A 12,036-nucleotide genomic window follows, 5' to 3' on the forward strand; every position below is an offset into this window, starting at 1 on the left:
AAGTCTAATGAACACCCAGCAATGGGCGTTTATTTTGCTTACTAATGCGTCCTTAGTGTAATAATTAATTAATGGTAAATTATTGATACCTATACTTGTACTACAGAGTACAGATTTACCAACAATTTTTTGATTTTAAGTGGAGCGATGGATGTATTCATTTTGCCATATATTATTTTTATTTTTGAGGCCATCGCCTTTTAAAGTAGGTAGTTAGTAAAAGTATTTCAACTTTCAACTTTGAGAGTGATTTCTGGTGGAAAATTGGTGGAAAATTGGTTCAAAAGTAAAAAATTTCCAGTATTTTTAAAAATAATCTAGAAAAGCAAAAAAAATTTATGTGAATGGGCATATTAATGCGACACATTGATTTTAGTTGTTTTGCTGTTATTCAAAAACTATTAGTCGTATGAAACTTTTTCATTAAGTACGTTGATTATTATTAGCTATGTTCAATGTATTTTTAAAAATATTTTAACAAATGTTGAGGTTTTTAAACTGTGAACCTATTGTCCTCTAGGTACCTATCTAGTTATCTAGTACCTACGTCTTACGTCATTGTGTACTATTAACTATCTATTAAGTTTCAGTTGAATTTTTTTCTCGATTATTTTAAATGTTAAGTTTAGGGGGTGAATGGCAAAGACTTAAGAGGTTAATGTATCAAAAGTTTTGTTTTCTACAATTAAGGTATATTACTGGAGGCAGTGGCACGCAGTGGGTAGGTATTAAGGTATTCACTAAAAAAACTACCTGCTGTAACTATAAGAAGTACATATAACTCCCAAAATATGCTAGCAAATTGCTTATAATGGACCCCAAATACAAACTGTTTTATGAATCCTATAAACAAGGTCATTTTTCACTACTATGCTGTCATACCTTCATGTCTTGCCTTTGTAACTTGTAAGACACTCACCCATAACATACCAAATTGTACACCTAGAATATTCCGTTTGCACTGTTATTTTTAATATTAGTGTAGAATTTTAGATTATTAAAACTAATGGTAAAGATTGGGACTACGTAGACGTTCTTTGTTATTATTTTAATTTTAAATCAAAGTTATGAGCATTTTCAAATATTTCAACCGTTATTTATATTTATGAATTGTCATAGTTATAATTCTCAATTTTGAACGACAATAATAAACTCTCAAAAAAATCCAACGTTGAGAATATAATTTTAATGGTAAAATGCTATTTGGATGTTTTTGTAAGTACAATTAAAATTACCATTTTGATAGCTGGTATTCACATTAGGTTAACACGATAACAATTAACTTCGCCCTAAAATTCCATAATCGAACGATGGCTGATATTATAAAGATATTAGTTAAGTATTTCGTGGAATGTCTAGACGTTTTAATAACATTTTAATGTTAAATTATTTTTTTGATTGTTATCTGAAGATGAATTCCAAAATAATGCCACATTCATCAGAAAAGAATTTAATAATATTAACTAAAAATAAGACTAATGCATGTCTCCATTACATTTTCTGATGTCCACATTAAAACGATAACAATATTACACAGTACGCCCTAAAATTCCAACTTAGAATCGAACGACATCTAATATTATAAAGATATTAGTTGAGTAATTCGTGGAATGTCTAGACGTTTAAAAACATTTTAATGTTAAATTATTTTTTGGATTTTTCTTTTTTTAATTTTTATCTGAAGACGAATTCCAAAATAAAATGTCTCCATCACATATTCTGATATTCACATTAACACGATAATAATAATACTAAGCCCTAAAATCTCAGCTTTTAAAATCGAACGATGACTGATATTAAGAAATATATTAGTTGAGTAGATAGTTCATGAAATGCCTAGACCTTTTAATAACGTTTTAATGTTAAATTATTTTTTTGGATTTTCTTTTTGAGATTATTATCTGAAGACGAATTCCGAAATAATGCAACCTTTAACAAAAAAGAATAATAACAAAAAATACAACTCTACGTCGCGTCATGTCCTCATCACATATTCTAATATTCACAATTTACACTAGCTTTAACTCTATAAGTATAATTAGTAATAACATATTGCTGATAATATTATTTATTTAAGCACAAATATCACGGTGAGAATGTAATCAAAAATTACTACATTGAATCATTACAGTTTCAATTAAAAAATAAAATATAAGACAATTAATGACGATCGCCCGTGGATCCGGATTTGTTTCGCCGTCAACATTCCGTGCGGCGTGCACACTGCGACACATGTTGTATAATGTTAGTTGTTACCTACGTACCTACTTTACATCATAATAATTACATGTTAATCTATTCAGGGTGATTCACTATCATCCACCATGACTTCTTAGTGCTCAGTGCTCACCATCCACACATTTTTACTCAAATGTATCAACAAAAAATACTTAATAATGCACTCATTCAAATTTTGATTTCTAGAATTTTTACTAATAATTACTAAAATATTGATTATCTTAATTACTAAGATTTCTTAAACTATTTAAGGAGTATAGTGTGACAAAAATTAACTTTTTGTTCGAACCACCCTTTTTTACTGTATATTATTTAACAAAATAAAATTTTTGTATACCTATCAAAACAAATATTCGAACTAATAGTTTTGAATACATCAACATTTTTAAATAATTTTCTACTTTACAATTTTTCTGTAAAAAAGGAAGGTTCTCATTTTAAAAACAGAAATTTTTATAGGACACTCCTGATATAAATTTAAGTATTTAAAAATATAGCCTTCAAGTATTAAGTATACATAAAATTCTAAAAAATGTCAAAGGAAAACATGGGAGAGGGTGATAAATGAATGCTGAATAACGTTTTATATGTATAAAATAGTCTTAAGCGCAATAATATATGCATACAAATATATTGCAATAAAAAAACCCTGCTTTTGTACCTACCTGTAACAATATACTTAATACTTATTACCGCTGAGTAGCTTTTGTATTCTATTAATACAATGATATAGGCTATAGATTTTAAATTTATTTTCAAAAGGTTTATAAGTCCCAAATTCTAAAATTTTTGATTATTACAATTCAGAATAAGCCACAGGCCCCTTGAGCAGGCCTTTTAGTGTCAATTTCAAATTTCGAAGGTCTTCTTGAGTCTTTAGGTGGTTTAATTTTTTTATGATAAGGCCAAAAGGGTTCACAGCAAATAAGTCGTTTAACCGAAAACTGATTATAAGATGTCTAATTCAAATATCAAGGGTCTGGGGGAGGGCTAATGCCCCCTTTAGTGCCCACCCACAAGTCCATCTACGTACTATGTACTACTATCCGGTCGTGTAAAAAACATAAAAAAAACAATCAAAAGGTCAAGTCCAAAAATAAAATAATTGTTCAGCCCACGAATTTCTTCGACTTGCACTCGCATATAGTATGATACACTCGTGCACACACGCGGCCATATACGACGACGATAGTATTCCTAATACTAATAATAATAATAATAGTATAATATGATATATAATACGTTTATAATATCGGACGCCAAACGAGTTCATCGAGGTGAACGTTTCGCGGCAGAATCGCGCGCACACATACAGCCGCCGTAGCCGCGACGACCCACTGGCAGTATTGACTTAACAATGGACACACTTTTTAAGGCTCGTACAATGGCGCACGCCTACGACGGCAGATATATTATGTTTATGCGTGTATATATATATATATATATATATATCGCACGCACAAACCGACGTTTAATTCGGATTTCAAAAGACGTCCCGTACAGTGTTATAAGTCGGTTACAATGTTACACATATATTTTATATTTAATATGTATATACACTCTTATATATGGTACCTATAGTGCCGGTCGGATCATATTGTTGTACAGTTCACGAACGAAATATAAATAATCCTGCACCGATTCGTGTTTCGCATCATATGCCGTGACCACGGACCGAACGGACTCTTTGAGACGAGTAACTGCAGTGGTATGATCATTACGGAGTTATTATTATTACTGCATGCACCCCCTCTGGTATTGTGCAGCAGGTGCAAACATATGCAGATTTTTCACCTGCTAAACTCTCAGCTGAAGCTGGACTCTAATCCTACTAAAATATTATGTATCTACTGCACTACTAGCTGTCTCCATTATTTTGTAACATTTTTTTTTGATAAAAGATAACACAAATCATAACGTTTTCGAATTATTTGCGCTAACTTTTTGCATATACTTTTGGAGTGGACTGGGTAAAGTGGGTGGGCCAAGTTCGTGAGCGCATAATATTACTCAACAATACTGTCTCGTATAGGCCTATTATCAATATTCAATACCTACTAATACGCTGCACGGCGTTCACACGGAATACCGGAATACAAATAAATAACACAAACTTATAATATAATTATTTTTAGAATGCATAGGATGGAGGATGTGGGGGTAAAGCCATCCACGGATCATATATTTCCCGATTTAAGCGTATAGGTACCCAAAACAATAACCATGAATATAATACCACTGCAGTGTACAGCCGTATAGACTAAACAGTTTAGACGATATAGCTACAATATTATCACAACGTTAGTGTACGTGGAAGCGATTCGGTTTGGCAAAAAAAATATATTTAACGACCGTATACCTATATAATATATCTGAAAATTGGCTGAAATATAATAATATTAAAACTTATAACTTGTAAGTCATTGAGCCGTAGAAACTGGTTATAATAAATGAGTGTTATAAATAGAGAACGGAAATATTTTAATTTCTAACTTTATTAACATTGTACACGGGCACCTTATAGCTGTACGGAATAGATATTATTATTATTCTGTTGACCATTTTGATGTGCCACGTTCAAAATCTTATTTATTATTATGTTTACGATCGAACACCGCTTATTTAAACTCTGCTGTACTCATATCGCGAACTGTATTATAATAAATGCCGTGGGGGAGGGAGAACACATGAATGCAGCTATTATAAAGTGTAATAATAATAGTACACATTAGCATTATTATAGCTTTGCGTTATTTCATGTATGCACCGCACTCATACACGTGCGAACGGAAAAGAAAATATCCATTTGAATAAATTATTCTCGTTACCGTTAATCGCCGTCTCCGTAAGACTGCAAATAGCTATTATAGTAAGGCATGCAGCGAAATTAATTCAAGATTCTACTACTCATCAGTCTTATGAAACAGATGTGAACATATTAAAATATGTAATAAAATATCGAGTAAACTTTGTATCCCGGTAAATATTTTTGGGATGATTAAACTTTTAACGTCTTGCCTACTGATCACATAGATCAATATTATAAAGGTTAAACTATCTGCTTAAGTCCTACTTTATAATACTTTGTATTACCTATATTCAAAAATCATCGGATTATATTTTTGAAGGGGCTCTTTAGGAAATCAATAAATTATTGGCGGGGTATCAAAAATGAATGTAGATGATTATCCGAAGAAAGCAAAGGTGAAACCAAAACTAAAAAAGGTGGGCAAGTGGGTATCACTCTGCTGTTTAAAAGGTGCAGGAGCATTCACCCCCATAACAATTTTGAATGTATAAAATTACTCTCATTGTCGACAAAATAATAATGATCAAAATTGTTATTTATAGTTGATCTCCCTCCCCCCTTAAAAACTATCCAGGAACGCACCTGAGTAGGTGTCGAATAATAATAGGTCACTGTAATGGATGTCAAATTTGAATTCAAAGATGTAAAATCATTGTATACGAAAAACGATTCTAAATTAATACGGTTGCCCATATTCCTAAGTATATTTTCTAATATCATTTCTCTTAAAGTAATGTTTTTACTGATATTAAATAGTAATACGGTTGATTGAATTGACTTTTGCAAAATCATTACATTTGAAAATGTCATTGTGTGTATAAAATATAATAATATACGTATGTTTCTACTATAAAAGTTTCAAGTGCCCACGAAGAATATTTTTAAATTATAACAAAATAATTAAAACTGTTATTCTTTGTTGAAATATCTAAGTTTGTCTAAATTTGAACTTAACTACGATCTTATATTTTTTAGTATTTTTAGTTACAGTATAAAATACTGTCTTATGAAAAACCATCATATTTATTAATGCTAAAAAAAAATCTTACCTTTATATTTTTAATATTTTTAAACTGATATTATCAACTTATAAAGAGCCTTAAATTCGTTTTTCAAACTATTTTACCAAGTTAAAAATTATAATAAATTGGAATTTACAGTAAACAAAACAAACCACAATTTAGAATTTCAAGTGTATATAAATAGATCAAAAAGAGTCAAAATATTTCTCATTGGAAAAATAGAAATTTGTTTCACCACAGAATACAAAAATCTAAGATATGAAAATATGGAACTTAAGTCTATATAAAAATTCCAAAAATCAGTATTTAAATTAATTCTTTATAAAATGAAAAAAATGAAATGAAAAAATGCGATCATGCTGAGCGAATCACACTGTATAATTATACAATATTTATATAAAATTAGAATATGGATAAATCAGTATACTGTAGTAATAGCCCTGGAGACTATACACTGGCATTGTACAATAACTATAGATATATTATACAAAAGGAGATGATTATTATCGCAGGGTTTTGCTCAACGCAGCTGCTTAAATGAAGGGGGGATTAAATGCAGTTTACAAACTCTATACAGACCATACCTATTGCACAATGTATAATACCATATTAGCATATTAATAATTTGCATGTTTTCCATTTTGTGTTTTGTCGTTTACTTGAAAAAGTTTTGTATTGAATGACCAATCAATTATGGGAAATTGCATAATGAGTGAAGCGGGAGTTAGAACACAAGACTATTGTGTAAAGAATATATATTATATTATATATTTATTATTTTTACTATATGCCCGAGAAGCCTAAACTATTCACACATCGCACACGATCTGGCGTTGGAGACCAGATTTTATACGAACCTATAATAATCCCACTGATTTGTGCTCGACCAGCTTGACTTGGAAAGTGTCAGCGTGTTCAGTATCCTTAAATAAAATATAAAAATATTTTTTCAATATTTTAGAAGTATACTGAAATTATATATGTCATAAAATAAAATAACAATATTTTAGAAAACATTAAATGTGCACATTCTGCACAGAAATGAAGAAATCTTTACTTTTTTTCTAAACTTGACAAAATATGTATTTATTTTCGTTTTTAAACTTGACATTGTATAATTATAATGCATCACTAGCTTTAAACAAAGAGCGTAATATTATAGAAAAATATGAAACTGTTACAATTTACTAGCCTTTTATCCATGCTTATTCAAAAAAATAATTTACTGGCTCATCTAGTAACCCATTAGGGTAACAATGCAAAACTTGAAAGACTATGATTATAGTAGTATAATTTAGTGCTAGTGACGAAAATATCAAAAAATAGTTATTATACTTAACACATCGATAAAAAAAAATTGTATTCTCAGAAACTCTTCTCATCTATATTTCATGAGACATATCCATAAAGAAAAGTAAAAGCTGTGTCTTCATTTACACAATATAACGATATAACCCAACCTTAGTTCATAGTCAAGAATTTCGATTTCAAGTACTTTGGATATTATAAGAATATTATACTTTATCTCATAAGGTACATGAGCGAATAAAAAAATTAAAAAAAATTGTTATTTAGAATGATGTATGTACTTACGTGTATAGGTATATAAACTATAAAGTATCAAAATGTATAATTTCTAGGTGGTTTTATCGTAATTTCCAAAATTTGATGGATTTACAAATTATTTTTTTTTGGCGTATAGTGTATTGTGTATACTCTGATTCTCAATCTTTTAGTGCCCACTCGTCTCCTAAAATGTTACCAAAATCTTTAAATGTAGATCTTAGTTCATAGCCTTTAGAACCTGATATGAGGATTTTGAACAAGTATGAGCCTAGTAGTACTTATAGAGACCGGCTAAACTATTCATCCTATGTTTTATCTGAATGTTGTTATGCTCTTACTTGTCCTGCTTTATTTAGTATGTTCTTTGGCTCTTGTTCATGGTATTGTTCCTCACCTGTGGAAATATAGTTTTGTAATACCTATCTTTAAGTCTGTTTCAATTTATTTAAGAAATTGTAGACCAGTCACTAAATGAAGCTCGTAATCGAAACTTTATCTTATATGTTTTATATAGTTATTATAAAAGAGCAGCGAGTCTGTAAAACCCACAAATCAACTTAGTATTACCAATTTGTTTGATACGGCGGAAAAAAAGAACGAAAAGATGGCAATTATACCTATCACTTTCTGACTTAAGTAAAATATTTTACTCGGGTGTGTATGTTGACAAATTTGCTCAAATATCGTTTACTAGACGTAACAGACCATTTATGTATATAATTATTATTCTATTGAGATTGAGAATCATGAACTTAAGTTAATCTTTTCCATAAAATATGTGTTTATCATTTTGTCTGATGATCTTTATTTTCAAAACACATTTAATTTATTTATAGCAAAGCGATGCGAATAGAAAGCTAGCGCTTATCAGACGAACTATTATTACCAAAAACTTTGTTTCATTTATTTGTATTAGTATAAGCATACACAAATACTGAAAGCACGTAATCACACCAAATTACACGCACTCAATCAATATATTTTGCCCGCCATACCCGATCATTGCTGATCGAACTATATGCATTAACAGTTAACACATACACACATGCACATATTATTATTATTGTATACACCCGACCTCAAACAATATTAAATCATCGATATATCGGACGAATTCATCAAAAATATGAATATTAATGTACATTTAATTTTCTTTTATAATTCAACTTTCAATATCAGACATTTGTGTAAAATCTCCTATGTAAGTTTTGCATTCCCTAAAAAATATACAACAAAACAATCTAAGATAAATGATCTGTACACGAAACGAAATATTTGTTTAAAGAACCTGTTGAGTTCCACTCAATCAATAAATTTGAACTGCTCCTGGATTTGAACTGGATAGGCAGTCCAACGTACACTATTCCAGCTGCGTCCGAAGTCGTACTGGATAAGAAATTCAATGCAAACTATAACAGATGCTCTTGAATTCAACTGAATTACCCAACTGGGTAGGCAACCGAATGGAATTGTCACTTGTACTTAGAACCGTGGGACCTTGTGAGCTGTGAAGATTGCTATTAAATTGCTTCCACTCAGCCCCAGGCCCACGCATCGTTTATCTTATTATATTAAAATGTACATCACATTGGTCTCTCTCATGGTTTGTTTTACACGAGAAAAATCCTTTCCTGGAGGATCCACGACGCTGCCCTACAATTAAAATTTGAATATTATAATGATATTATTATACATATATATATATATATATATATATATTATATATATATATGGTTATAACTTATAACTGATAACCGCTGATAATATGGAGTGATACAAAATTACTATCATTGCCACGCCGGAAGTAGCTGCTTACTTGCTGCATGCTTATCAGTTATCACAAAGTGGCTGTCCTAAGTTAAAACTGTATACTGTATAGTACTATAGTGTATAGCATGGTTGTTACTTATAAATAATTATTACTTATTAGTTATTAGTTATTATTAATTATTAGTTATTACAGTCGTATTGTAAATAAATCATTGTAAACGCATAACGGCTAACGATATTCATTTTAAGTTAATATGGAGGGTTTCAATTTAAAAAATACTTTTTTCTCATGTATAACAATTGTAGTATTAATATTATCTATGCTATTTTTCTATGAGCCCGCTCAAAACTTACTGTGTAGCTTTGCGATTTTTGAACGATTCTTAATCAACACGCCTAAAGTATGTTCTCTTTTCGATACAACTCGATTAAGTCGGTACAACGGTGTTGATGGTGGCAAAATATATTTATCTATTCTTGGTCTTGTATTTGACGTGACAGAGGGTAGGAGATTCTATGGACCAGGTGGTTCATATAGTGGATTTTCCGGTAAGTACTTGAGGAGTAAGCCCCTATTAAAAATATGTCTTAATAATTTATTCATTATATTTTGTTTAATACAAAAAATATTTTATTTATATTAGTTTTACCCAAATATAAAGATAAAACATTCCTTCTTTTTTGTGTGTAACAAAATATTTTTAGGTCGTGATGCCAGTCGTTCATTTATAACTGGCTTATTTGATGAAGAAAACTTAACTGATCACGTCAGTGATATGGATCCAAATGATTTGATAGGACTGGATACGTGGATCAATACTTATAAGAAAAAATACAAAGAAATTGGTACTTACATTTTATATTTTTAAGCTCACCTAAGTCGTGTTCTATTTATTTAATTTTATTGTACATTTATTTGTATATTATGTCAATATATTTTTTTAGGAAAATTAATCGGACGTTATTATGATTCATCTGGTAAAGAAACTGACTACAGAAAATTGGTGTTTGAAAAAATAGAATCAAGTAAAAAGGCTAAAGTAGCTAAGAATGAAGAAATGATACGATATCCAAGTTGTAATGTAGAATATGTTCAAGAAAACCAAAAAAGTAAAGTCTGGTGTACTGCATTGAGGTAAGTATGATAGAAATATAAACATTGTCTAATTATTTTTGATTATTAAAAAGGTTGGTCATTGATTTTTTTTTTATAGTGGTGGCATTAAAAGGAATTGGATTGGAGTACCTCGAAAATTACAATCATTGGATGAAAATGGAAAATTGTCTGTGCGCTGTGCATGTGTACAACTAGATACCTTAAGTAAAGCTGAACTGAAGCATATCAATGAGTATGAGGGTTGCGATGCTAACGCCACAACTTGTTATGTCAAAGTCAGTTAACCTAACTTGTTCTACTAATATGTGTAATTTCGTGTTTTTGTTATGCCATTTTACCATTCTAGTATGGTTCAAATGCAAAATGTTCTTTCTGTGATAAATTCCCACATAGTATCCAAATTGTTAACCCAAGTGAACAATAGGAAAAGTTATATTATATCGTTGAATCTTATTGTTTAGAATAAGTTTAATTTATGTGCCTACAAACTACTCTATGTACTAATTATATTATAATGTTTACAATTTTTATACAAAAATATTCATAAACAAAAATAACTCAATGATTAGTGAGTTGTTGTGTTATGACACTTGGTTATAATTTATAAATTATAATAACATAATTACCAGGTTAAAAAAACTCAATAGTCATACATGTAATGGTAAAATAATAAAGTTTTTTACATTTTGTATCTACATAATATACAAAAAACCTTAAAAAAACATTGAAGTAAACATTAAATCAGCTGTTAATTGTTATAATGCATTATTTCTCGTTACTTTATATTATAAAATTTATTACACAGAGTTAACCTGTACCTAACCTATCAAAAACATTGAAATGTAGGAACTGTTCATTGATAATATTTATTAGTTATTTTAACTATAACTAGTTTATAATAATAAATGTAGCTTGCAACATAATATTAAATGTGTATATAGATTATAATGATGTTTTGTTAAGTCAAATTGTGTGTAAGCTACCTACATAAATATTTATAATTAAAGTATGTAATACTCTGTAGATAGACAGTATTATTAAAGTTTTAGGTTGGAAATTAAAATATAATAAAGACTAATATAATATTGAACACATTATTACATACTATTAATAAGTAATTTGATATTTTACTGTTTTAAAATAGATCAAAGTAGATGCTAGCCTATTATTAAAACTTGAATTTATTTTAAAAACTATTATAGATAGAATCTTAAATAAACGTGTATTTAAAGAGCTTGTTAAAAATTACGGTAAGACCAAAATGTATTGTATATAGCAATTAAATTGTTAACTTATATGACATTAGTTTATGTACAATAAACAAATATTTAATTATCTGACTGAAATTTACAGTTACAATATAAAATACTGGACACTTCTTAAATGTTATAACAAATCAAAGAATTTGAAAAATAGACTTCATACCAACTTGTTTTTATCCAATATTATACCTCATTGAATAAAACATTTTTCATAGCTGATATATTCAATATTTAAAAGGCTGAGCTCTGCTT

The 12,036-nt window shown here is 29.3% G+C and overlaps 1 protein-coding gene across 1 annotated transcript; it reads left to right on the forward strand.

Annotated features, from left to right (window-relative positions):
* The first annotated feature begins 9,514 nt into the window (after nt 1-9,514).
* LOC111039390 (neuferricin) lies at nt 9,515-11,612 on the forward strand. The gene is made up of 4 exons (XM_022322900.1): nt 9,515-9,954; nt 10,111-10,251; nt 10,351-10,540; nt 10,620-11,612. The coding sequence occupies exons 1-4, from the start codon at nt 9,660-9,662 to the stop codon at nt 10,804-10,806; spliced, it is 813 nt and encodes a 270-aa protein (XP_022178592.1). The 5' UTR covers nt 9,515-9,659; the 3' UTR covers nt 10,807-11,612.
* Nucleotides 11,613-12,036: the final 424 nt, after the last annotated feature.

The sequence above is a fragment of the Myzus persicae genome, unplaced genomic scaffold (genome assembly GCF_001856785.1).
Source record: "Myzus persicae strain clone G006 unplaced genomic scaffold, MPER_G0061.0, whole genome shotgun sequence".
Lineage (NCBI taxonomy): Eukaryota > Metazoa > Arthropoda > Insecta > Hemiptera > Aphididae > Myzus > Myzus persicae.

What these genes read in the sequence shown, in the direction of transcription:
- LOC111039390 (XM_022322900.1), top strand. Translation starts at nt 9,660, where the DNA reads ATGGAGGGTTTCAATTTAAAAAATACTTTTTTCTCATGTATAACAATT. An exon ending in TTCATATAGTGGATTTTCCG is followed by an intron (nt 9,955 to 10,110) that starts GTAAGTACTTGA and finishes AAATATTTTTAG; the next exon opens with GTCGTGATGCCAGTCGTTCA. An exon ending in GAAAAAATACAAAGAAATTG is followed by an intron (nt 10,252 to 10,350) that starts GTACTTACATTT and finishes ATATTTTTTTAG; the next exon opens with GAAAATTAATCGGACGTTAT.